Source organism: Opisthorchis viverrini (assembly GCF_000715545.1).
Source record: "Opisthorchis viverrini unplaced genomic scaffold opera_v5_161, whole genome shotgun sequence".
In the NCBI taxonomy this organism is placed as follows: Eukaryota; Metazoa; Platyhelminthes; class Trematoda; order Opisthorchiida; family Opisthorchiidae; genus Opisthorchis; species Opisthorchis viverrini.
This window is the reverse complement of record NW_008751815.1, coordinates 871,154-895,145: the sequence shown is the minus strand read 5'-3', so window position 1 is coordinate 895,145 and position 23,992 is coordinate 871,154. Positions and strand designations below refer to the sequence as shown.

Genomic DNA, 23,992 nt, shown 5'->3' with positions numbered 1-23,992 from the left:
TTTCGGCGTGTCAATAGCCTGCGGCGATAAAAACTGGGTGGTATCACTAGGCGGTGGTAGTCCCCTCTAATCTGGTAGGCCCGGTATTGCTCTCAAGGTCGCGATGGCGTCCTCGCACTTGTGGTAGGAGAGTGGAGCCTGGGCTCAATTTCAATTGGTCCGTATTCTGGCCAATCAGAACAGGAGTTCTCGTGCCAGAGATTAGTTGTGCCTATGCTGACTCGCATTCGGAATCGTAGCCGCCATTCTATCTAGTTTCCGGGTAAGTAGTAGTGAACTCCGGTTAAGATGTATCCTCAGCGTTCAAGGTATATGAAAAAACATCCGAAGAAGACGGGCAGTGTTTCCTGTGGCATGGGAATTCCGGTGTGCATCTATTAATGAGTCTTAACCCGCTGCTTCAAATGCGGTGCACCGCGTCTGATACATGACACACTTCGTGCCTTCTGAGACAGTGAAGTAGGCGCGCGCAGCGAATTCTATCGAGGATATTGGCAAAACCATGAGGCCCTGCAGCGAAAGGAAGATAAAGTCCTCAGTATAGGCGGCTCTATCCCCTCCTCTCCCCCGTCTTTGTGACGGATTCCGAACGTGTCTCGACCCTAAAGTACCGAGACAAAATGGATTTCATTCACAGATGTTGATAAAGCTAACTTCCAGTGCCACGGGCCGGATATCCCGCCCGTTTAGAGTCTCATTGGATCTGTCTACCGTGACAGCGGAAAAGAGAAACAATCGAACCGTTTCGATTCAGCCAATAGAGTGCTTATAAACAACATGCATTTATGCAAGGGAACTTGATCTCCAACATTCGCGGTGGCCCGCTAACATCGACATCTAATGCGTGTAATAATCTGGCAACAAACATACTGCCTCAATGTGTGGAATTAGTCGCCATCTTGACCGGACCGCTGACTTTCTGTGCAGATGACAATGCTGGGCACACTTGGACAGGGCACTCAGTTTTTGTAGTTGCCAGTGGAGGTCTGCAAAGCTCTGCCTCTTGTTATTCATATCGCACGTTAACGATCAATCAGCAGTAATCCTCAGCTGTAAAAACCGCGTACTTATCGTACAGTGGTTGTAGCTGCCACGAAGCGGCTGTGTGGGCCACATCTTCACACTCCAATAATTATTGGGGCATGGGCATGCGTATAGGCGCCCTATAATCTTGGTGTTCCTTGACTCTAAGAGTGCCCCAAACTGAAGCTATCACCTTCGGTGTCCCGATGATTCTGTAGGCTATACTGATTGCAACTCAGTTGTCCGACGTTCAACCACTTCAGGAAGGCCAACTGTAGGCAGCCCAACAAAGAACAACTATTACCCCTGTTGCGAGAAATCGTCCTACGAGGCGGTCTGGGGGTAAGTTCGTACTGTCCTCTGCGACAGGAGTGTGAAAGCAGTAAGGTGCTTCCCCAGACTACCAGCATCTCCATATTTATGGAAGTAGCAATACCGCCTTCCCCCAAGGAAGGACGGGTCAGAAAAAGTCGGCCCCAAAAGCCTCACATTCCGATCGCTTATTGGTTGACCGTAACCGCCGGCAATTTATTCAATGCTGTCGAAATACTTTGAAAACAAAAAGCCCGATGCTGTTCGCAGCTGCATCAGGAATAAAACAGTAATGCCTTATTCCCTGCGCCTCTAGTTAGGCGAACCCCTGGTGGGCTCAAACCCTAGCCTCATGCTTGCGGATGAACCGATCGGGGTAGTGGACAAATTAGTTTACCTGGGCTACTGTATCAGTCCCGGTGGTCTCGCGAAAGATGACAGTTTCATCCGGATTGGGAAGGCCAGAGCCAGAACCTGCGTCACATGCGGCGTATGTGTGACATCAGCTTCTCTATCAAGGCGAGATGCCTCAGGTGGTTAGAGCACGAATTCACTGACCGGAAGGTCTGTGGTTCGAGCCCGACCTCTGTCTCCCGACTTCCCCTGTCTAGGCTTGGGCAACCTGGCAGTATCCCAGCCCTCGTGCTTCCTTCGCGTGGCATGGCAGCTAGGCACCGAAAGAGTGTTACAGCTGGCTGGTTATCTTTTTTTTATCTTATCTATCAAGGGTCGAGTTTACAATGCTGCGGTGCGCTCCATATTACCATATGGATCAGAAACCTTGCCGCTGTGCGCCGAGGACGTCAAAAGACTCAGTGTTTGACCGTCGATGTCTTCAGAGCATTCCTCGAATCTGGTGGGAACATCGGATCAGCAGTGCTGACGTTCGTCAAATGGTATTCGGGAGAAGTAATTCACCCTCGATAGATTAACTGATCGCACTGCTTAGGTTGCGCTGGCTTGGCCACGTGTTGTGTATGCCAGTCGACCGACTTCCTCGAAGGGCTTTTTTCGCACAGCCATGTGAAGGGTGGAAGAGAGCCAGAGGAGGTCAAACAACGATTTGGCAGCGAAGTGTAAAAGCCACTACCAGCAGACTCAGCTGTGTTGGTCATTGCCATCTTCCTGGATGGGGACCCCGAGACGGACCGTATCAATGATTAGAGACACTGTCAGATACGGTCGAGTCGTGCCCTCAATGGCGCTTATGCATCCAAGCTATCGCCTTCAATGTATAGCTCCCTTCCCAACCCCCCAACTTAAGAGTCCACTGCAGTGCTGTATTTACGCACTAATTTATCGGCTCCTGCCTTCAAATAGCAGCTGCCTATCCCACCTCCCCGAACCATCGGTGAACGAAACGGGCAGCTACAACCGCTGTACAGTACGCAGTTAGCTGGCAATAACGATTATGACACTCTGACCTTTGACAGATAGAATGACGTCGCGTTGATACCATAAGTGTTGAAGGTTGGCAAAAGCTGTTCTAGCTTTCTCGATCCGTAAAGTAATCTCATCTGCAGCCACTCCACTGGAACTCATATAAATGCCCAGGTAAACAAATTCATGTACCACATCGATTGGCTCGTGTACAAGCATGAGGTTTGGGTTTGGTCCCACCAACTTATAGTAACTCTTTGCACTTTGCATACCAACCTGCAGAGTTATTTTGGTTAGTTAAAATTGTTTCCGTTTTCGAAGGATCTGAATCAAGGAGGGAGCTTCCCGGGAGCATTTCGACCCTCGAGGTTTCGTAGGCAGAAAGGGAAATTCCAAGCAGCACCACAGTAACAAATTTGCAAAGTAAATGTGAGAGAGCAGCCTTATCTTGCAGCACCGGACGTGGTGACCTCAGGCGAAAGCTTGCCATGTACTCGTGTTCCCCCACAGGAGCTCGCATACGTAGCCCTCATGAAGGGTATAAATTTAGAAGGGAGCGCCAAGTTTTTTCACGATCGACGGAGTTAAGAGCAGCTTTTAACCAAAAAGCGACCAACTTGGGGCGAGATGGCCCAAGTGGTTAGGGCGCGAATTTACTGGCCGGAAGGTCCGTGGTTCGAACCCGACCTCTGCCTCTCGACTCCCCTGTCTAGGCTTGGGTAACCTGGCAGTATCTCAGCCCCCGAGCTTCCTTCTGGTGGCACGGCAGCTCGGCACTGAAAGGGTGCTACAGCTGAACGATTTTTTTATTTAACGTGGGGCGCCTGAAAGAGTGGTGCTTTTCAAGAGGCATCCTCGACCATGGCGAAACTCAGCTTGACTTTCACGAATCTCCTGATAATCGACCAACCTGTGCAGAGTAAGGCTGGAGAGCACCTTATATGCGACAGGTACCTGACTGATGCCACGATAATTTTCGCATGACGTTCTTGTGCCCTTTTTGATAACTGGAATGACAGTTAAAGGGCTCCAATCTGGTATTTATCGTTCCAAATCTGAACTATGGTTTTTAGGCTGTTCACCAGGACTTCCATACCTTCTTTGGAGATCGCGGGATTCAGGCGTCGTTGCGCTTGTGGATTCTCGCACTGGATTTCGGTTGTTGACTGATGGTTGGTTCCGATGTTCCATTCAGGACCGCTCGACTCTTCCAGCGGTTGTGTTGAAAAAGTCGAGCTGAACTGGCTGCAGCGAAAGCCTTCTCCATCTCCTAGACCCTCAAAATCTATCGACGTTCTCTATCATTCTTCAGGCTCCTTATTATCCGGTGTTTGAGGGATCTGAGTGCGTCATGACAATCACCTGTTGCTCCTATGTCCTTTCTGGTAGCAATAAAAGCTGCCGATCTGGACGATATTCAGCGTTCATTTATTCGAGTCGGATGGCTTGGACAAATAGCAGAGAGCATAGCTTCTTCCACTCGCTTCCATTCAACCTTCGAGCAATCTTCGTCACCTTCGTTTCCAGTAGCTTTAACTAGGTCAGCTCGATACACCTGAGCTACTGAAATTTGTCGAAGTTGAATGGAACTGCTGTGCTTTGACACGCACAATGCTGATGGAGAGCGGAGTGGTAACCGATCATGATCAAGTTGCGTACCCCCAGAAGGAAAGACAATCTTTAATTGACGCTCTCCGTCGACATCTAAGAGCCACATCGTCCACATGTACGGCAGTGGAGCATCACTGTCAACACTGTTGTTGCTGTCTTTGATGATGATGATGATGCCACGTTGTCCATTTGAGTCCATGACTGTCTTGAGGTTGGTGGCCTCCAAGTAACTCGATGATATCGTTTGTGTTGAAAGTTTGTACTGACCAGGATCGGACACAATCAGCACACAACTGAAACAGTCGCTCCCGAATTTCCATAGCTCAGCATCGACTCCAAATTTGCCGCCTAACTGTGCTTCTTTCGACATTAATAGTCCGACATCCATACAGTTTTGGCTGTGTCCGATCCACCAAAGCACTCGTGTCAGATTGCGGTAAAATCCATCCCCAGATTCAGAAATTCAGTCTTTCATGGCGTTAGCCAAATCGGCAAACCGTTTACTGCATCCATTTGCATTGATCTTAATTCAGCTAGACAACCGTAGAGTTCAAAGATGACTGTTTACTGAGATCCAGTCCGGTAGGCCGCACTCAACCCTGGGGCTGATTGTAACTCCCACACCATAGATATCACCAGCCGTTGGGTTAGGGTCAGGAGATACCCAAGGAGTGAAGCGTTAAACATCTGAGCTCGTACTAAGCGGCATGAGGTGCATGGCTGAACTGGGGTCTCATGAAGGCATTTTCGAAGCAACATATTTCCAAGAAATGATAAGCAAGTTTTTAATAAGAGGCCCTTTTATTCAATCTGACAGGGAGTATAGACATTGATGTTTTCAACGTGAATAAGATCTTTTGAGGCTAGCAAGGGATTATTTTGGTTTATTTCTCTGGACGATAGCTTAGATATAAAGAATGGTTAGGTGACTGGTAGATCAGTTGATCACACCGCATCATTTGATGTGCTGGTAAGGAGTGAGTCGAAGGGACGTTGGGCGAACAGCTACAAAGGCGGTGGTACTTCCCGGTTGCCTAAGATGGAGAAGGAGTTTGATTGAGGTACCTCACCCTGAGCTTTTGACTCAGAAGTCTGACCCATAAGGTAATGGGGAGAAACAGTTCACTTGTAACATCCTCTCGATGTTTATCTGTCATGCCAACGGAAGGAAGCATAGGGCTGGGATAACAAAGCCTAGACAGGAGCAAAGGAGTCAGGTTCGAGCAACCTTCCGGTCGACAGGTTTGCTCCTTAACCTCCTCCCGAAGCTGAGGACTCAATAGGTTGACCATGGTTGCGGAGGCCTGGCCTAACGCGATGGTGTGTGGAACATGACGTAGGCATCCCACTCCTGATGCTGCCTCGCTCAGTAGATGCCCTCAGATGCGTGCCGTGCTCATGACAAGGTCAATCTCTTGTGGCCGTTAGTCACGGTCAATCCCAGTGATTGGAGAGTGCGGTTTTTAATATCGATCTCTAGCTAGTCCTTTCTCAGAAGAAGACAGCATAGCTGCTGATCAGCATTAACATACCGATCACTTTAGGGTCTCCACACTACTGTAACAGAAGGCAGTAAAGACTTTATCCTCAGGCCGCCTCATAATACCATTTCTTGTAGTAGGAGGACTCTACTCTTCCTAAGGCTGTTTCCAGCCGGCCGTCGGTATGGTTGAACCCTAAGGAACTGAGGTCCAGTCAGTGTAGCCCGCAGGGCCGTTTCAGCACTGAAGCCTGACCACCGTGATGAGGTGTTAGTTTTAGGTTGGGCTTCTGCATCTTTCCATACTGTTACTTTGATCGGTTTAAAGAAGTTACGAGCCAAGGTGGGTGTCATATCTGTCTAGTTCACTCAGGGCGTGTTCTATAGGCGCAAACTGCGAGCTGAGTTCAACAGGTTTTGCTCGATCTTTCTGGTAACTGGATACTCGAAATACGCGAGATCGGATGGACTTGAACGCCGGCAGACCCGTCCTCAAGTTACGGATGTGGAGTAGCCTCCCCCAGTAGTAGTGGAATGGAATGATCACTGCGAACTAGCTTCTCGTAACCAATAGGTGGTCGTGGAAAGGACACCGGTAATGCTGTTGGAATGAGTTTTTTTATCGGTTCTTTATTAATACCGCATACGACGCGCTTAGCCTTCGAACTGTAACCGACTGCGAGCTCGTAGAGCTAGGAGAAAACATAAGAACAGCTCCATTGTGTGAAGTTTCGTCTCCGCTATTGATGGCATACAAATGTATTTTCCCCGTGGCCATATATAAAGTCCATCCGAATTACTTGGATAGCTAATGGTATAGTTGGTCGTAGGGTGATTGGATGTCCTATACAGGTCTCTCCACCCAAAGGATGTATCAACCGAACACTAGCACTGTTCCCAAAAACGTCATGGATTCCATACTGCGGCCAGCAGCCCTGTGGATATAAATCCTCCAAAGAATCGATACAGACCCCAAGGTCAACTCCATTTATCCATCCGGACAGGCGGAATGTATTCTGCCCACACCCAAGTATGATGTTCCGGTCGATTTGCTCCTTAACCTCCTCCCGAAGCTGAGGACTCAATAGGTTGACCATGGTTGCGGAGGCCTGGCCTAACGCGATGGTGTGTGGAACATGACGTAGGCATCCCACTCCTGATGCTGCCTCGCTCAGTAGATGCCCTCAGATGCGTGCCGTGCTCATGACAAGGTCAATCTCTTGTGGCCGTTAGTCACGGTCAATCCCAGTGATTGGAGAGTGCGGTTTTTAATATCGATCTCTAGCTAGTCCTTTCTCAGAAGAAGACAGCATAGCTGCTGATCAGCATTAACATACCGATCACTTTAGGGTCTCCACACTACTGTAACAGAAGGCAGTAAAGACTTTATCCTCAGGCCGCCTCATAATACCATTTCTTGTAGTAGGAGGACTCTACTCTTCCTAAGGCTGTTTCCAGCCGGCCGTCGGTATGGTTGAACCCTAAGGAACTGAGGTCCAGTCAGTGTAGCCCGCAGGGCCGTTTCAGCACTGAAGCCTGACCACCGTGATGAGGTGTTAGTTTTAGGTTGGGCTTCTGCATCTTTCCATACTGTTACTTTGATCGGTTTAAAGAAGTTACGAGCCAAGGTGGGTGTCATATCTGTCTAGTTCACTCAGGGCGTGTTCTATAGGCGCAAACTGCGAGCTGAGTTCAACAGGTTTTGCTCGATCTTTCTGGTAACTGGATACTCGAAATACGCGAGATCGGATGGACTTGAACGCCGGCAGACCCGTCCTCAAGTTACGGATGTGGAGTAGCCTCCCCCAGTAGTAGTGGAATGGAATGATCACTGCGAACTAGCTTCTCGTAACCAATAGGTGGTCGTGGAAAGGACACCGGTAATGCTGTTGGAATGAGTTTTTTTATCGGTTCTTTATTAATACCGCATACGACGCGCTTAGCCTTCGAACTGTAACCGACTGCGAGCTCGTAGAGCTAGGAGAAAACATAAGAACAGCTCCATTGTGTGAAGTTTCGTCTCCGCTATTGATGGCATACAAATGTATTTTCCCCGTGGCCATATATAAAGTCCATCCGAATTACTTGGATAGCTAATGGTATAGTTGGTCGTAGGGTGATTGGATGTCCTATACAGGTCTCTCCACCCAAAGGATGTATCAACCGAACACTAGCACTGTTCCCAAAAACGTCATGGATTCCATACTGCGGCCAGCAGCCCTGTGGATATAAATCCTCCAAAGAATCGATACAGACCCCAAGGTCAACTCCATTTATCCATCCGGACAGGCGGAATGTATTCTGCCCACACCCAAGTATGATGTGTGTGCTTTCACAGCCTCAATGAAAAACGAGTCAAGATAAAGGCGACTGGCTTAGTGTTCGTAATACAATCTTTCCACGAATGTTTTATGGACAACCTGTGGGTTTATTAAGCCTTTCCGGAACGACGGCACGATCCACTCCGAACATCTTTCAGTTGGTTGGAACATACTCTGTTCCTGTATCACACGCCGTAACTTACCACAAAAACTATTTTAAGCCATGTTTTCGAGTAATGAATGCCAGAATTCGCCCAGCGCACGGTGCGATATTTTGTACCGATGTCACCGCTAACGAAATATCAAACAATGACCGGACACTCGATCCTAGCACGTCGCTCTGAACTTCGACTCATAATACTTTTCCTTAATGCAACCTGGTCACGAAGATGCTGTGGCAATGAACGATTCCAAGTTCAGCACTTTTTGCTTATCGGATTTTACACAGCAGTTAGACTTTAGCTGCCTAGCGTCCATAATCACTACTCAGGAATCCCGAAAGAACGGTTGCTGGACAAGGTATGGTTAGTAATGCACTCGATATGGCAATTGAGTCGCTCATGTTGACTAGATCCGGAACAATAACAGACTTAAATCCATGTTACCCAGGGGTACCTTCGAACTGAGCGGAAGAAACCCGGAGCACTGGTGTGAGCGCAGGCATATGCAGAGATAAAGATTAGATTTTGGTTTTCAAAAGAGCTTGGAAAACAATCAGTTGTTTTCGGATTCTGACAGACCAAAACAATCTGACTCATTACCATCATCTGTGAATAAACTGAGTTACAGTGGACCGTATCCAAATGTATTACTGTCGTAGGATCCTGTAAGCTAGTTTCGGTCGATTTTTAACAGGGAATGGAATGATTCAGTGAACAGATTTGTTGGACAATGCGTTTTATAAATTTCTAGGTAGAACAAAAGAAAAACAAGGGAAACGGGTAGTCTTGATGAAATTTCACAGATTTCACGACACAGAAATCGTGGCAGCTTAGCCACTGCTAGACCAAGCTTATGGTGAAATCATGGGACCATGTCGATCAAGTGCTCGGACGCAACCTTATTTATTATTTGACGAAAGGAATATTAATTTTTGTGCGCGTTTGGTGTAGCTATAGAAGTTTCGTGATAGTGGTCCGCTGAAAAATTAACTCGGCTTTCTCCATTCGTCGCCAATTTTACGACCACAGCCGAAACATATCTGTACTGCGCTCTTCTAATTGTATTTGATGTCACCATGACCCCATTGCAACCGTTTTGCAACCCACCCGTTACCTCTTATCCATCCACTTCCAGACTTATTCCATCAATGGACTATCGCATTGTCCCGTTCATCATGACACCCTACCTAGGCTCTATTCCTGGAAGATATATTGTCCGACGTAATTTGGCTTGGTCAAGAACGTTGAAGAAAGTGTGGTTCGCTCCTCCAAATTGGGTCTTTGCCCCCGTGTGGAATTGCCTATACATTGCAATGGGGACCGCTTCCTATCTGGTCTGGCGTGACAGTACGTCAGACACTGTTCGGCTCCCTCTAACCATTTACGGTTTACACCTTTTGCTGAACTGGTCATGGACCGCGGTCTTCTTTGGTGCGCACAAGCTTAAACTTGTACGTTTATCTTTCTACCAGTATTGCACTCGGGGGCGCATGAGTTTTTTAACACCTGCATTTTATTGATGGCTATCTCTGGATTTTTGACTAAAACGCCAAATACTTTCTTCCACGTCGGAAAACAGGCCGTGCGAGTAGTTACTACCCCACACACACCCCAGAGATACTCTTACATAGATAAGTGGGATATTCTCCTTTCTCTGGAAGCCTGCCGCTTACGGGGGAATTTTCCAGAATTGGAAAGTTGCACATAAATGTGTGGAGGTTCCCGAAACGTCGTGGCCAATGTGAAGTATGTCATGTTTCAGCGCATTGACCTACACCGTAACATGTTTAGCCTCAGAGCTACCTCGAAGCTTCAAAACCACAATAATACCTGTTAACGGCAGTGTTCACGCCACTTATGGTTTTGTTCCGTCAAATCATTGTCATAGGCAGAGACACCGGTGAACGGGAAGTAAGTCTGATGCCATCGTACCAAAAACAACCCAGACAACCTGAATTCGGACTGATAGCGTGAACACAACTGACATAGACTCGCTTCCATATCTCCGACCAGACAGGAGGGGTGGGATAGGTCCCATCCTGGAAGGTTGATGGCACCTTAACTTTCTGCACTACCATCCACCCTCTCCTCCAGGTTTTCGTCACTCCCAGAAACGCCCAGAAAACAGCGTTCTTCTTTGTGGACAACCATTCGGCATGTGTGGTATATGATCACACCATCCTGATCTAAACTGCCGGAGGCATTTCCCAAGCGAAATAAATGCTGCCTGATGAAGCACCCGTTTTCTAGTCATCCCAGTGAATTTGTCAGTCTCAGCTGATCCTAGATGTCGGTACTCAAGAACCTGAAGGTGCCTAGAACCTGCAGGCGACCAAGTCTCACAACCGTACAATGCAGCCCATACTATAGTCTGATAAACTCATCCTTTGGGATCAAATTATGTCTTTCTGATATCACAAATAATGCTAATTGACCGAATTAATTCCGACTTCTGGGATTCGCGCGTTGATCTCATCCATCAGAGTTAATGCAATTTTCGAGATGCATGTGCTATTCCAAGCTCTTGAGTTCTGAGGGACTTGTTCAGAGACTGCAGTTCCACAGTCATGCTTTACACGTTGTGGGTGCGAAGCACATCGAGGGGATGGTCAGCCTCACCACTGCCGCTCGCTCTCTCTGCCTCTCGACTTCTCCTGTCTATTTTTGGGCAACCTGGCAGTATTCCAGCCCTCGTGCTTCCTTAGAGTAGCATGGCAGCTAGGCGCCGCTGAACAATTTTTTTCGTAGAATCGTTGATGTCAATACCTATCGTTTCAGTGAACACTTTCAAACAATGCTTAGTAATTTCATTTCAACTCTGGTTATTTCATCTTTAAATGGAAAAAATTCACTTGTGAATCCTGTTCGCCTTCTTACGTTTTTTATCTCCCACTTCACAGTCCGTAATGGTCATGCTGTCCACATTGAGTTGTGTTTCAGCCTGCGCTGTTCTCTTCCGTCCAATCAACGCTTTGGCCAGCAATCTGATGCTACCTTACATAATGTGGCTTGCCTACGCGACTACGGTCAACATCGGCACGGCGATCTTAAACTAATTCTACCGGGCCCCCACTCACGAATACTCGGCTCTCACGCAGAACCATTCCGGGTTTTCGGGCACCTTGTCTGATTCTATCAACCTGAATCAAATTTCTTTATGGCCATTCTGAACGTAGGTATTTCGAAATAAATGATTTTTATTCGACTTCGTTCTGCCAGGTTTTTCACACGATTGGTCGCTTATCGTTTCAATTCTTCGAGGCTACTGAACCTAGTGGCATCGTGATCTTAAAACGGAGGGCTTCTTTTTCACAAAATAAGATGTTTTGTAAACGGGATCGCTTGGAAGATGGTCTGCCTAGTCGGATTGAACCGGTAGGCTCTCGGATAGCTTACCAGAGCTTTCTTAACATCATTGCGATGATAAACAGATCTTCTGATCAGACATCCAAGGCACGCTGGCAAATTTTGCACCATCCTCGGGAAAAGACCGTGACCTTGAAATTCGTCAAAACCAACTTGTAAGGCCGAAAGTTAACTTATGAGCCAGTTACCAACCGATTGCGGGAGGTGTGGTCGCTCGGATCACTGTGGAAGCTGTTGGGCCAATCCGCCTTAGGGTTTGTTGCAGTGTGATACCATACAATTTGAGTGTGTCACCTAAATTCCATGGCGTCCAGCAACGACCTTTTGTTGGTCCTAGCAGCTAAGTCACTTGTTACATCCTTGGCGTGTTCGGACGCCCATGGCAAAATCACCAAAATTCTTACCATCCGCAATTCAAGCAGGTGAAACCGCTTTTTTCCAGCGTATGCCATCTGAAGAGGGATATTCGACGGTAACGGAATCCCTGCCTTCATTTTCACTTGGATGCATTTATCGACCCTCTTTTTACATCGATTAATGGCTCGACTGAATCATATTCATTTGTCTACAAGAAATGCCTTTGTTAAAATGCTTCATCTGGTATTGTGTTGCTCCCCGGTGTTTTAGTTACCGAATTCGACAAAACGTTTTCTGAGACGTGTCCAACACTGTAGGGGTTTCGTGTTTATAGATTCATGTATTCAACCATGTGACCCTGTTTGGTTTTTAATTCCAAATTCTTAGAAGTAGCGTGTGAGACGTAACTGTCCGATAATTTCCTGTTTTTGTCCCGCACGAATCAAATGTTTACGCTATGGCACTTCACCTGTGCGAGATGTGTTTAGTAGGTATAAGTTCCATCCGCCTGAATTTCGATTGATTTCCATCCTTAGTCTGATATCAGTTCTTTGTTGACGATGCTCTGAGTTTGCTCTGTTTGAAGCCCGTCTGTTCTGCTACTCAATCAGACAAGTGAACTTCACCACAGGATCTCATCTATCCTTAATCAGAATGTCCCCACTTCTTGTGGTAATCAAATCAATCAACTTATTTGTTGCTTTTTTTAACCTTTTTTCCGCCTAATTGTGTTTTATTCAAGCACACCTGCTCTTTGCCGCTCCTGAAGCACCGATTCCTGTTGCTTTACACAAACGTACAGCCTCCAAACGCGTCTCTACGGATTGAGTTGGTTGGTTTTCGAAACCAGTAAGGGCGCCCCTGCGAATCCGCTTGAGTGCTCTCAAGAGACCTGTTACCATATAGTCTTCACCGAGTGGGTCCTATTCATTGCCGTCTTGGTGCATGTGATTCACAAAAGAGTAGTATGGAAGTGGATGTTGGGCATTGTATCGCAGTTTACTGTTCATTATCCGTCTGTCTGCCTGGGAGGGCTGACCAAACACCGACTGAAAGTGGCTACGGCCTTCAGTGCGTAGCTGCCAAGTTTTACGCTCCTTCTGAGCAATATACATTTAGAATGAAGTGGCTGTGCAATCGCCTCTAATGCTTGAAACTGTAGCAGCTGATAAACTGAACTGAACTAAACTGAAAGTAGTGTTAATTAATCGGAACACTTGTCTTGGGACCCTCATCATAATCTTCAGCTGTAAACCGCGTACATGTGCGGCAGTTATAGCTGTCACGGTTTCCTTCGCCGATGATCTGAGAAGACACAGCTGCACGTAGAATTGATGTGTGCTACAGGGATGACAGTGGAGAAGGTCACACCCTAGCCACGGAGCTATGTTTAGTTGAATTACGATGACTTTGATAAGAAAAGGTGGAAGAGAACGGCTTTACCTGATAACGCTAGATGAGAGCATTGCAAACCTCCACGCGTTCACGAGAGTTGACAAGAATAAGTAAAAGGTTATGCTTCTGGACATGCAGTCACTGAAAACGCCACTTAAAATCGAGGGGGAGGCATTCGAAGTTGTACAGCGTTTTACGTATCTTGGAAGTTGCGTTAGTTCTGATTGTAGTATGGTAGATGGGGCCGATGTACGAATCTGCAAGGCTGGGGTCGCGTTTGCTAATTTGAGACACCCATGACGTCAAAGCGGCATGTCCCTTAATCTCAAGCGACGTGTGTATCAAGCTACGGTGCGGGCTAATTGGTTGTATGGCAGTGAGACTTGGCCTGTTCGATCAGCGGAACTGAGACGTCTTCAGGTGTTCGAAACCGTTATCTCAGAACCATAGCTCGTTTCGATTGGTGTAACGAAGCAATTAGAAAGCGAGTTTTCGGTTGTGCAACGGGTACTTCCATTGAAGAATGTGTCCAGCACCAGAAATTGTGTTGGTTAGGCCATGTATTGCGTATACCCAACCATCGTTTGGCAAAGGGAGTGTTGTTTTCCGTGCCGAGTTCAGAGAGGTGGCCAACCCTTGACTTAGCAGAGGAGTATGAAGGAGACCACGAGACGCTTGGGTGCTGTCGATGCTACTCGCCTTCCAGGATGGGAGCCGTGTAATCCGCACCGCGCCCGGTTGGAGACGCTGCATGATATGGCTGATTATTGATGTCAGTGGCGTTCTTGCTGTCAGTTTCTATCTAGGTTGTCTGAATAAGTGTGTGGACTTGTGGACAACTCGGAATGATTGTGATAGGCTAGCTGGTCTAACTGGAGGGCCTAGGTGATAAGGCATTACTGTCTGACTCCGAACGCGGCTGCGCGCAGCAACAAGCCCCCGGGTTCTAAAAGTACGGCGGTATTAAATAACATGCCGGCGGTCGTAGTCAAGCGTCGGACGATCAGAGTGCGCGGGTTTCAGGACCAACCTTTCCTAACGCGTCCTTCCTCAGTGGACGACATCGTTGTTTCCGTCAAAATGGACATGCTGACCACCTGTGGGAAACACTTGACCACCCTCACACTACCACCACATAGAACAGTACGACTTTACTCCCAGTCCCCCGTAATAAGATTCCTCGTGACGCGGGATCTCGCTGCTCCGCTTTGATCTTCTCGGCATGGTTCTACCTTGTAGGACGACGTTCCAGACAGGTGACCTGCAAGCTCATTGTGCCACTATCACGTTGACAGCTTTAGGTCGGGCCTAAAGTCAGTTTGCATCCATGACTTGACTCAACCCCATTGCGGCGGTCTGCATTGTTGACCATTGAGTTTTCGTTACACTTTAACGATAGGAACCGTGGGATGGTTTGTAGATTCATCACACAACCTTGTTTTCGGCAGATTGTGAGCACACTCATCAGAACTCCCTCGCTCGATTCAATCGATATTGCGTCTTTCCCTCCAACAACATGATCTGTGGCCAGTCAAAACCTGCACCCTTTCCGTGACCCTCTGCGTTCCCAAATATCTTCATTCAATCACGCTTGTTAGTTAATAACTCGGTATTTGATGAGGTGTTCGTTTTGTTGATTCCTTCCTAATCACGACTTCGTTCCGTTCCAGTTGCACTTTGGCTTGTGGTCACCAGGTTTGATGGCCGCTTCGCCTCACATTCTTGCGTGAGCCAATAAAATGGTCTTCCAAGTATTTGTAGTGGGATACTGGTGGAATTCAGTCTTACTGAGTACAACTGTGCTCCTGTAACCTCTCCCTTGAGCAGTTTTCTGGGCGGTAAAGCGACGACTTCAATCAACGATTCCTATATGGTGGCAGCCTCCCCTAGCCACATGATCGTTCCTCCTTTTTTCTGTTCTCCTTTCCTTCAAAATGTAACGGTGTCCGGTCGTTCGAAACTCCCCTACTCGTGTGAAGGCGATGTCGATTGGGCATGTGACGCGCTCCATCTGTGAAACAGAAGTCCTTCCTGATAGGACTTCATCTCCCGTCCCACCGATTACCGCCATGGTCGAGTAACGATGGCTGCGAGGTACTAATCACTTGTGCATCTGTTATATCTGCTGATTCGCCAATCTGAGGTATCTGCTGCTGACCCGCTCCAGTACCTAGTTGCCGGAAAAAGACCCACAGAGGGGAACACAACAGCTATATTCCGAACAAGCAAGTGCGAATATACAACGGTCCCAAGCTATTTATTGGAGGGACACCGTCTGAACTTGGTCCAATGCTGACGCACACGATCTGGCTTTGGTACGAGGTTGTGACGTGCTGCATATTGCAGGGGCATGGTCTGAGCTTGATCAACGCCGACTCGGGCTGTCTGGGTTTGATACAAGGCTGTGACGCGCTGCATATTGAGGGGGCGTTGCCTGTCTGGTCAACATCTAGCGGGGCTGCGGATCTCCGTAGATTTCGAGCGCTCACTGGTTGCTTTCAGGAAGCTGACCTTCCTGATTGCATCATTCTGACGAACTTGTTGTTGGGAAGTGTGCCCTGCAGGTCATCGAGATAAGAATCAAACGAATGTACTAGATACTAGTTATATCGAGGACTGCTAAGTACCGCCTTTAAGCCACGCAATGACGTCGTGTGTAGGACAAAATTGAAACCGCTCCATTAGCTAAATGCTCCTATGGGGACCAACAGCCACCGTATCCATCTTACGACCCTGGGAGTTGTATCAATTGGCCCCGTTCCAGGATGGCAGAGTAGACGGTCACTTCCCAGCCTTTCGTTTTACCCCTATTTTCTCTTCGTTTCAGCAACATGTTTGACTATCGAGCCATCCCGTTTGTTGTTACTCCACTCCTGGGCAGTTTCGCTGGCGCCCGAATCGTCGGTCGCAACATGGCCTGGTACGACACGCTCAAACGACCCAGTTTTGCTCCCCCCAAGTGGGTGTTTGGTCCGGTTTGGACCTTTTTGTACGCCTCTATGGGGACTGCGTCTTACCTGGTCTGGCGCGATGCTGCCCCGGATGAGGCGAATCTCCCGTTGGCCGTGTACGGTCTTCACTTGCTGGCCAATTGGGCCTGGACCCCAGTGTTTTTTGGCGCTCATAAACTTAAAGAGGTTTGTTCTTTTTTTTGCCGAATACCTGCGTTTCTGTATGATTTTGACCCATTGTTAGGTGCTTATTCCGTGTGGTTCACTTCTATTTCCGAAAACCGTCTCTACGGCTCGATATGCCGATGGTTGGTCAGTCACCCTAGTCACGTGTCTATGATCTTACATCCCGGGCATTTTTTTACTGCCTGAACACTTTCTATGTAGTCAGTTGTTACTGATATTGAATTCACACCTTAGCAATGTGCCTTATCAGTCGCATCCCCCAGGCGCTCTCGCTCAACATGCCATTGAGATCGAAATAGCTCAGCGGCTAAAGTGCGAACCTATTGGCCGGACGTTCTGTTTCGTACCCAACCTCGGTATCTCGACTGCTCCTTAGGTATCCTAGCTGTATCTCAGCCCTCATGCTTTTTTCGGGTCTGTATGGCAACTAGATGCCAAAAGGGTGTTAGACCTGGACGAAGGATTTAGGCTACTCTGAGATTTAGCTTGACTTAGCTGATTGGTTCTCCTTCCGCCTTAAATCCCCACCAACCTCGGAACCTAGTCACTTGGCCTGACGAAGCTTTTGTGTCAAAAGCGAAACGTTGCCCAGCAATAAATCTACCGATTGTCACCAAACTTTTTCCAAAACGATACTCTGAGACCTGTTCAGAGAATGTAGCGTCTGCTGCTCCTTTTACTGTGCTACATTCTCAACTGATAAGATAAAAGATAATCGTTCAACTGTAACGCTCTTTCGGTGCTTAGCTGCCATGCCACCCAAAGGAAGCACGAGGGCTGGGATACTGTCAGGTTGCCCAAACCTAGACAGGGGAAGTCGAGACACAGAGGTCGATTTCGAACCACGGACCTTTCGGTCGGTAAATTCGCGCTCTAACCACTTGGGCCATCTCGCCATATTCCCAGGTGACGTGGGTATCATCTAGGCCCTCTTCTCTTTTCCTAAATAACTGTTGTGTTTTCAAGGTAAAAAGTAACAATAACTGCTTTTGACAGTCGACTAGGGTTGCCATCTCTCACGTTCACAGTTGGAATCAACCATTAAACTCAAATCTCTATGTCTGTTGTGTTACATTCTGGTGTTTGCTGCACCAGGGTGGTGTATCTATTGCACCATCTCATGTGATATCCCAGATGAAGACGAAATATTTGTGGGATGGAATGAACCAAAGTAAAACACCACAACGCAGGGCATCTCACATGATGGCCCCGATCCACACACCGACCGAACTGCTGTCCATCTCTATTATGACGTTTTCGTGTGTAAACGAATGGCCTGACCACAAACTCCCCCTGTACAGTGTGGGCGCGCACTTTGCGATGCGGATTTTTCGGTCGCAGTTCTTTTGGGGAATTACCCGATAAACAGATCATTCACTCCTCAAGAGGAAATGTCATACTGAAGATTTCCCTTGCCATTGGTTTAGATTCACCAGAGAGCAATCACGCCAAACCACTGATATTGTTCGCTGACTCCTAGTGCTGACATTTTCCTCTGTAGTATTTGTACCTTGCCAGCTGGACCATTAGGGCTCCCAACCAACTGGTAGTACCTGATTACAGTAGCCGAAGGGCATCTAGTGGATGCCGATACATTAGCATCTGTTTTAGGACACAAGATATCGTACTTGTAGTCCTCGGTCTATGGGGCCAGAAACCCGTCCGTTTGACCTGTATCCACCGACCAATCTGGTCTAGGAGGCTATGCGGGTGCCAAGTGGGGCACAAAAACCGTCGCACCGCGATAACGCGTGACTTCTCTTTTAACTATCAATAAACGCGCTGTGCTGTTTGTTTGAACACAATCAAATTACAAAGCTTATTGAGTACAACGAGACTGGAATACAGAATGGAACAAAGCGCCAGTACTCGCGTCTGGTGAGTTCCTGATGTTTGCCAGCGTCGTCGATATTTCTACTCACAATGTTGCTCAAAACTCTTCGACAGCCCACGACCGGTTTCGTCCCTCTTGGGGCTCATCAGGTAGGCGCAGTCTCCGAGTTTCCGTCAACCTTATGTTCTAGTTGAACACGAATTGGGCTGTTTTCGGGAAATACACTCATTTGCCAATCAGTTTGGTTTTCACGATAGACTCAACTGAATTTCTCGTTTATGATATTCTACAACTGAATGTGCTGCACACAGGCCGCCTCATGTTTTGATTGGCACGATATTCGAGACATCGCAATATCTTTCCATAAAGGAAGCTACTCACAAGGTTGCTGAAAATTTGTCGACAGCCCACGACCGGTTTCGCCTTTCTTGGGGCCCATCAGGTAGGCGCAGTCTCCGAGTTTCCGTCAACCTTATGCTCTACTTGAACCCAAATTGGACTGTTTTCGGGAAGTGCACTCATTTGCAAATCAGTTTGGTTTTCACGAATAGAATATCATAAACGAGAGATTCAATTGCGTCTCTCGTGAAAACCAAATGGATTTTCAAATGAGTGCATTTCTCGATAATCAAGCTTGGTTGGTCGCTCGCTACAGGATCGGACAAACATTGGGGCGAACAAGCGACGCTGGTCTGGTGTTTGTTCAGAGTTATCGAATACCGTACGTACATTGGAAAATACCAACATGTCCACGCAACAATTGTCTACGGCACGTTTGTGTCGTGCTTCCTTGAAGAAAGACTTCATCTTGGGGACGTTTGTCTGTCGACGGTGGGAGTGTTGTACCAAAGCGAAGAGAGCTTGACCACTAGAGGTTGTCGTTTCAAACCGATGGGCGGTTGCTATACATCGGACGTAAATCCGATTCAGTATGTACGAATTGGATTTGGCTGTCACAACTAATGGGAAAATCTTTCTGACCATTGACTATTGCTCAGTGAAGGTTCTTCATCGGGGCTTGTTGCCTCCAACTCCCATCCTACCAATGCATACAGTGGTCATAAAAAGTTTATGCATTTTCCTAGTCACGTTGATTCTTTGCATACTCACCGGACTTCGGCCTTAAAGCGAGGTTGCTTCTTCTACACGATGTATTGATCACGTGATAGCCCGTTAGATGGTTTGTCATTTGCATTGAATTTCTGTACTATTATGGGTCAACTGCATCAGCTGTTGTGCGCCATTATCAGAGTAGTATTGCGACTTGAGTTGAAAAGTAGAGCGCAGTCAGCCTATCACGTGACCACATTCCAACATACATTGTGTTCCTCAACAGCCACCTCCGCATATTGAAAAGACTTTAGCTCAGAGATACTTTGTGATACATTTGTCTCCATCGGGGGACGGTCGGAACTGGTCTCTTCCATGAAATGGTATGCAGTTTACTGCTGAACTACGTTCGGATGACTGTTCTTTTTCGAGTGTACATGTGCGTATGAATTAATTTTCAAGCTATTGCAACGTTCCACTACACAGTGTAGTTGTTGGTCGCGTCTGCGTCTGTTTTACTATCACACCCTAGGCACAGTCTCCCATCCTTTGAACCATATTCAGTCAGGTCGTACACTTCGATTACTACACTCACTGGGTTCAAAGTTTCATGGTATCACCAGATTGTGTGTGTGTGTGTGTGTGGCGGAGGCCGGCACGACTGTGCAACAGAGCAGAAGGCGGATCGTTGTGTACCTCTAGGTAGTGGCTGCGGTATCCTGTGTAAACGTTTTACCAAACATCGTCTAGTGCATGTCGTAAGCAATTGACGGATTTTAATGGGGGCCAAAGGACGAACGGGCAGCCATCCTTTGACCGTAGCCCTGCACGCCACGTACGCACTCAGAGTCCGCAACTATGGGAGAGTTGACCAAATGCTAGTGCGCGTGGGACAGTTACTGGTAGTTGGTCCTTTGTTAGTCCTTTGTTCTGTTTTGGTATATGGATCCAAAGTGTTTCCACAAGTTATCTCGTGAATTGTGGATTCCCATCCGTTTCACTGGGGGGAAGTTGGCGGAATTGAACACGGGGTAGTCCTTTGGTCTGTTTTGGTACATGGATCCAAAGTGCTTCCACAAGTTTTCTCGTGAATTGTGGATTTTCATCCGTTTCACTGGGGGGAAGTTGGCGGATTCAGAAACGGTTTTCATGAAGACTAGTGTACAACAGGGGACACCTGGTGCCAAACGACCGCACAACGCTACTCACCTGCGTGCTTGTCACAGAACACAAAGGCCGGTCGAGATGGCCCAAGCGGTCAGAGCGCGAATTTACCGACTGGAAGGTCCGTGGTTCGAACCCGACCTCTGCCTCATGACTTCCCCTGTCTAGGCTTTGACAATCTGGCAGTATCCCAGCCCTCGTGCAACCTTCGGGTGGCATGGCAGTTAGACACCAAAAGGATGTTACAGCTGAACGTTTTACACAAAGGCTGTGTTGTAGCTGATGCCGCTTATCAGAGACCAGTCATTCCATATCCGGTACAAATGAGTGTACGTCTGTTCGGTTGTTTGACCACAGACAAATTAGAACGCTTCTTTTCAGTTGGTTAGGCTAATTGTCGTGCCCAATCTTATCCCAGTTTTCTCAACAACAAACTCCGAAAGTTTGATATTTATGCCTCTAACGACTAGCTAAATAAAAAAGTTGCCCAATCCCGACGTGTAACGTTCAGTGTTTAGCTTAAATTTCTGGATTTCAGTTCTGATAAACCCCTACAATCGCCCCAAATTGGTCCAACTTTGCCCGACTACTTGAGTTGGTCCCTTCAGGAGTCTTTCAGAACAGACTTATTTTTGTCGATTTATCAAGGTGGTCTCTTCAAAGAGTGACAACTGTACTCTCTCCCGTGTCCATCGAGAACGGTGTGCTGTCAGGTCAACAATTTCACCTTTGTGTAGTCCGTCCCTTATTTACCGATTTCTCCGTCATTTCATTCCTTTTTATGGTTTGCAGAGTTGTGTCGTCATTGTTGCAGTTCTTGGAGGTGCGATCGCTTCGGCTGTGCTGTTTCGTCCCATCAACCAGCTGGCCAGCAATTTGATGCTTCCCTACATTGCATGGCTCTCGTATGCGAGCATGGTCAATTTCGCCACAGCCGCGATAAACTAAACGGACGCAGACCTGTAGCTCGATGGACTTTGTCGACCAATAGCAAGGGTTCTCATCATTAATCTGTTGTTTTTACAGTACATTCGTCCTCATTCACACAATCTAGTTAGTTGATTTTTATCAATCCCCATTTCGTTCCATTTTTCCAAGTAGTGCTTTTATTGTTTTTACTCTAAATTTCTACGAGGTCACCTGTTCACATGTGCACAATCTGTTTGCCTTTTGTTTTTCAACAAACAACTTTCTCAGGTCTTTTTTTTAAAAAAATAGCATTTTGGGATTTTACTACTGTATCTTTAGTGTCATTGCCGATTGACCGAAAAACCGACTTCTGGCAAAGACATCGTTTACTTTCGCATACAAAGGTACTCCTGGTTTTTTTTTTTCTGAAGTTGATTTTTTTCTCAATTTAGTGTTCGCTAATTCGGCCTTGTAACCCCTATTCGTTCTCCAAATCAGGGTTTAGCTGTAACCTTCACCGGAGCTACCTCTTTGTGATCCTGTCTTTTTTCATACGTTTCGTAATACACACCTGTGGGTCCTTTTATAATGTTCTCAATTTAGCAATGGGCCAGGACGAAGAACGTTCTGGCCTCTCGGTTCGAAACGTATGCTCAATCACACCGCGAATTCCAATTTAGCCACAGAAGATGCAGGGTTTGACGCACATGCAGTTTCGGAAATTTCTCCTCAGGTCATACATTTATGGAGGTTAAAAATGTCCAAAAAAAGAACAGTGCTCTTGGCCAACACGGAGTTAAACAGCTGTACCAAGGCCACCAATGGGATAACCTTGATATACAGACTGGGGGCTGGATAGGAACTAAAATACGTACAGGAAATGCTTTCCACTCCCCGAGATCGGGTGATCACGTGATCTGATAGTACCGCCCTGATCATGAGAGCTCGTCATCATGATCATGATCAGCTGTAAGAACCGCGTACTTGTCTTACAGTGGTTGTAGCTGTCACAGTTTCGTTCACCGATGATTCGGGGAGGTAGCTGCGCATTGGAGGCGGGAGCTGATAAATTGGGGTGTGACTACTGTTGAGTGGGGGGATTGGGAAGGGAGCTATGCATTGAAGGTAATAGTTTGGACACGCGAGTGCCATTGAGAGCTTGTGCCCAATGTGTTGGTGTGAGTGTGTTCCGTGGAAGATCCCGAAAGCTTTATTGCACTGTTCATCGTGTCCTGTTACCCTTAATAGAGCTGGACGTCATGTGTTCCTGTATCCCTTGACTAAGCCGCCGTATCGAACATTTAACACACTGCATTCAACTGCATGTGGAGCAATATCTTACCATGTTTTAGGTCTTATTGGGCACTCAGTCTCTCTCCTCAAAGGATAACCGTAGTCGAGTCGTAAACCAAGTTGTGAAGCCCAGACGATCAGGGACGTTCTGCTCATAGCGAATAGTAGAAAACTCTTGGAGAGATTCCCGATACGGGATGCGTAGGTTCGACAATCCCGAATATCAAAAGGTAGAAATGGATACGTTCGTGGCGTTAAAGTCTGTCGCTGACCGACACGATGCAGCGTCAAGGTCGCAAGCCAAACGACAAGCGGAATGTTGGCCCAGTAGTGTGGGTTGCAGTCATCTCTTCCGACGACAGTCTCATGCTTCTCAATGGCGGTGCAGTCACACGAAACCCATGCGAAATCTAGTCGACCTTCCGAAGACAGTCTCGTGCCTCTCATTGGCGGTACAATCACACGAAACCCATGCGAAATCTAGTCGAGAAAGGCTCTGCAAACGAGGCACGAACGCGCGTGGGTAAGTAGGTCAGCTGCGCACATCCACATGCAGACATGCTAATACACAGGGGCGGATGGGACGGCCTTTGAGGCGGGCACAGATAGGCAAAACAGGTGGAGAGTTAAAAGTGCATAGGCGGAGTAAGCAAATGAATGGGGGATTTATCTTGAGGTCACGTTTTCGGGACATCAGTGGTAATCACCGTTGGTAGGGCGCATCTACCGCAATAAATCACAAGATAAACAGCTGGTCTGGAAAGCGTCTTATCGCGTTTGATCAAGTGGCAAACTAATCTCTCCGCATGCGCCGTGTTCGGGTCCGTCTCTCGCACTTGCGTGTGTGCCGCTTTAAAAGGTTAGATGGTTATTAATCCTGGTATGGTAAAGTACAAATATCGATCACAAAGACCCCGTTTGGTGCACCAGCGACATTGAAACAATCGTTCGAAAGTAATGAAATAGGCTTCCCTGAATAACTGCTTGTTGGGGGCTCGTGCGTACACGATTGTCAATGGCTGCCGATAGCCATCAGCAAACATTGACTGAGTTCCAAATCGAAAAATTAAGGCCACTTTCAAGACGCACTACCCATAAGGTTGCTGAAAACTCCTCGACAGCCCACGACCGGTTCCGCCCTTCTTGGGGTTCATCAGGTAGACGCAGTCCCTGAGTTTCCGTCAACCTTATGTTCTACT

General features: G+C 47.4%; 2 protein-coding genes across 2 annotated transcripts in view; one reads left to right on the top strand and one right to left on the bottom strand.

Annotated features, from left to right (window-relative positions):
* T265_07126 (hypothetical protein) overlaps positions 1–22,086 on the top strand; it is a gene marked incomplete at both ends in the record, with an annotated part of 26,918 nt that extends 4,832 nt beyond the window's left edge. The window contains 3 exons of the mRNA XM_009172569.1: positions 9,424–9,739; positions 16,199–16,543; positions 21,384–22,086. Coding sequence (XP_009170833.1) covers positions 9,424–9,739; positions 16,199–16,543; positions 21,384–21,539 — 817 coding nt within the window. The remainder of the gene's footprint in view (positions 1–9,423; positions 9,740–16,198; positions 16,544–21,383) is intronic.
* Positions 6,304–6,903, bottom strand: T265_07125 (hypothetical protein; the record flags this gene model as incomplete). The annotated part of the gene is made up of 2 exons (XM_009172568.1): positions 6,304–6,498; positions 6,607–6,903. The coding sequence occupies 2 exons, from the start codon at positions 6,901–6,903 to the stop codon at positions 6,304–6,306; spliced, it is 492 nt and encodes a 163-aa protein (XP_009170832.1).
* Positions 22,087–23,992: the final 1,906 nt, after the last annotated feature.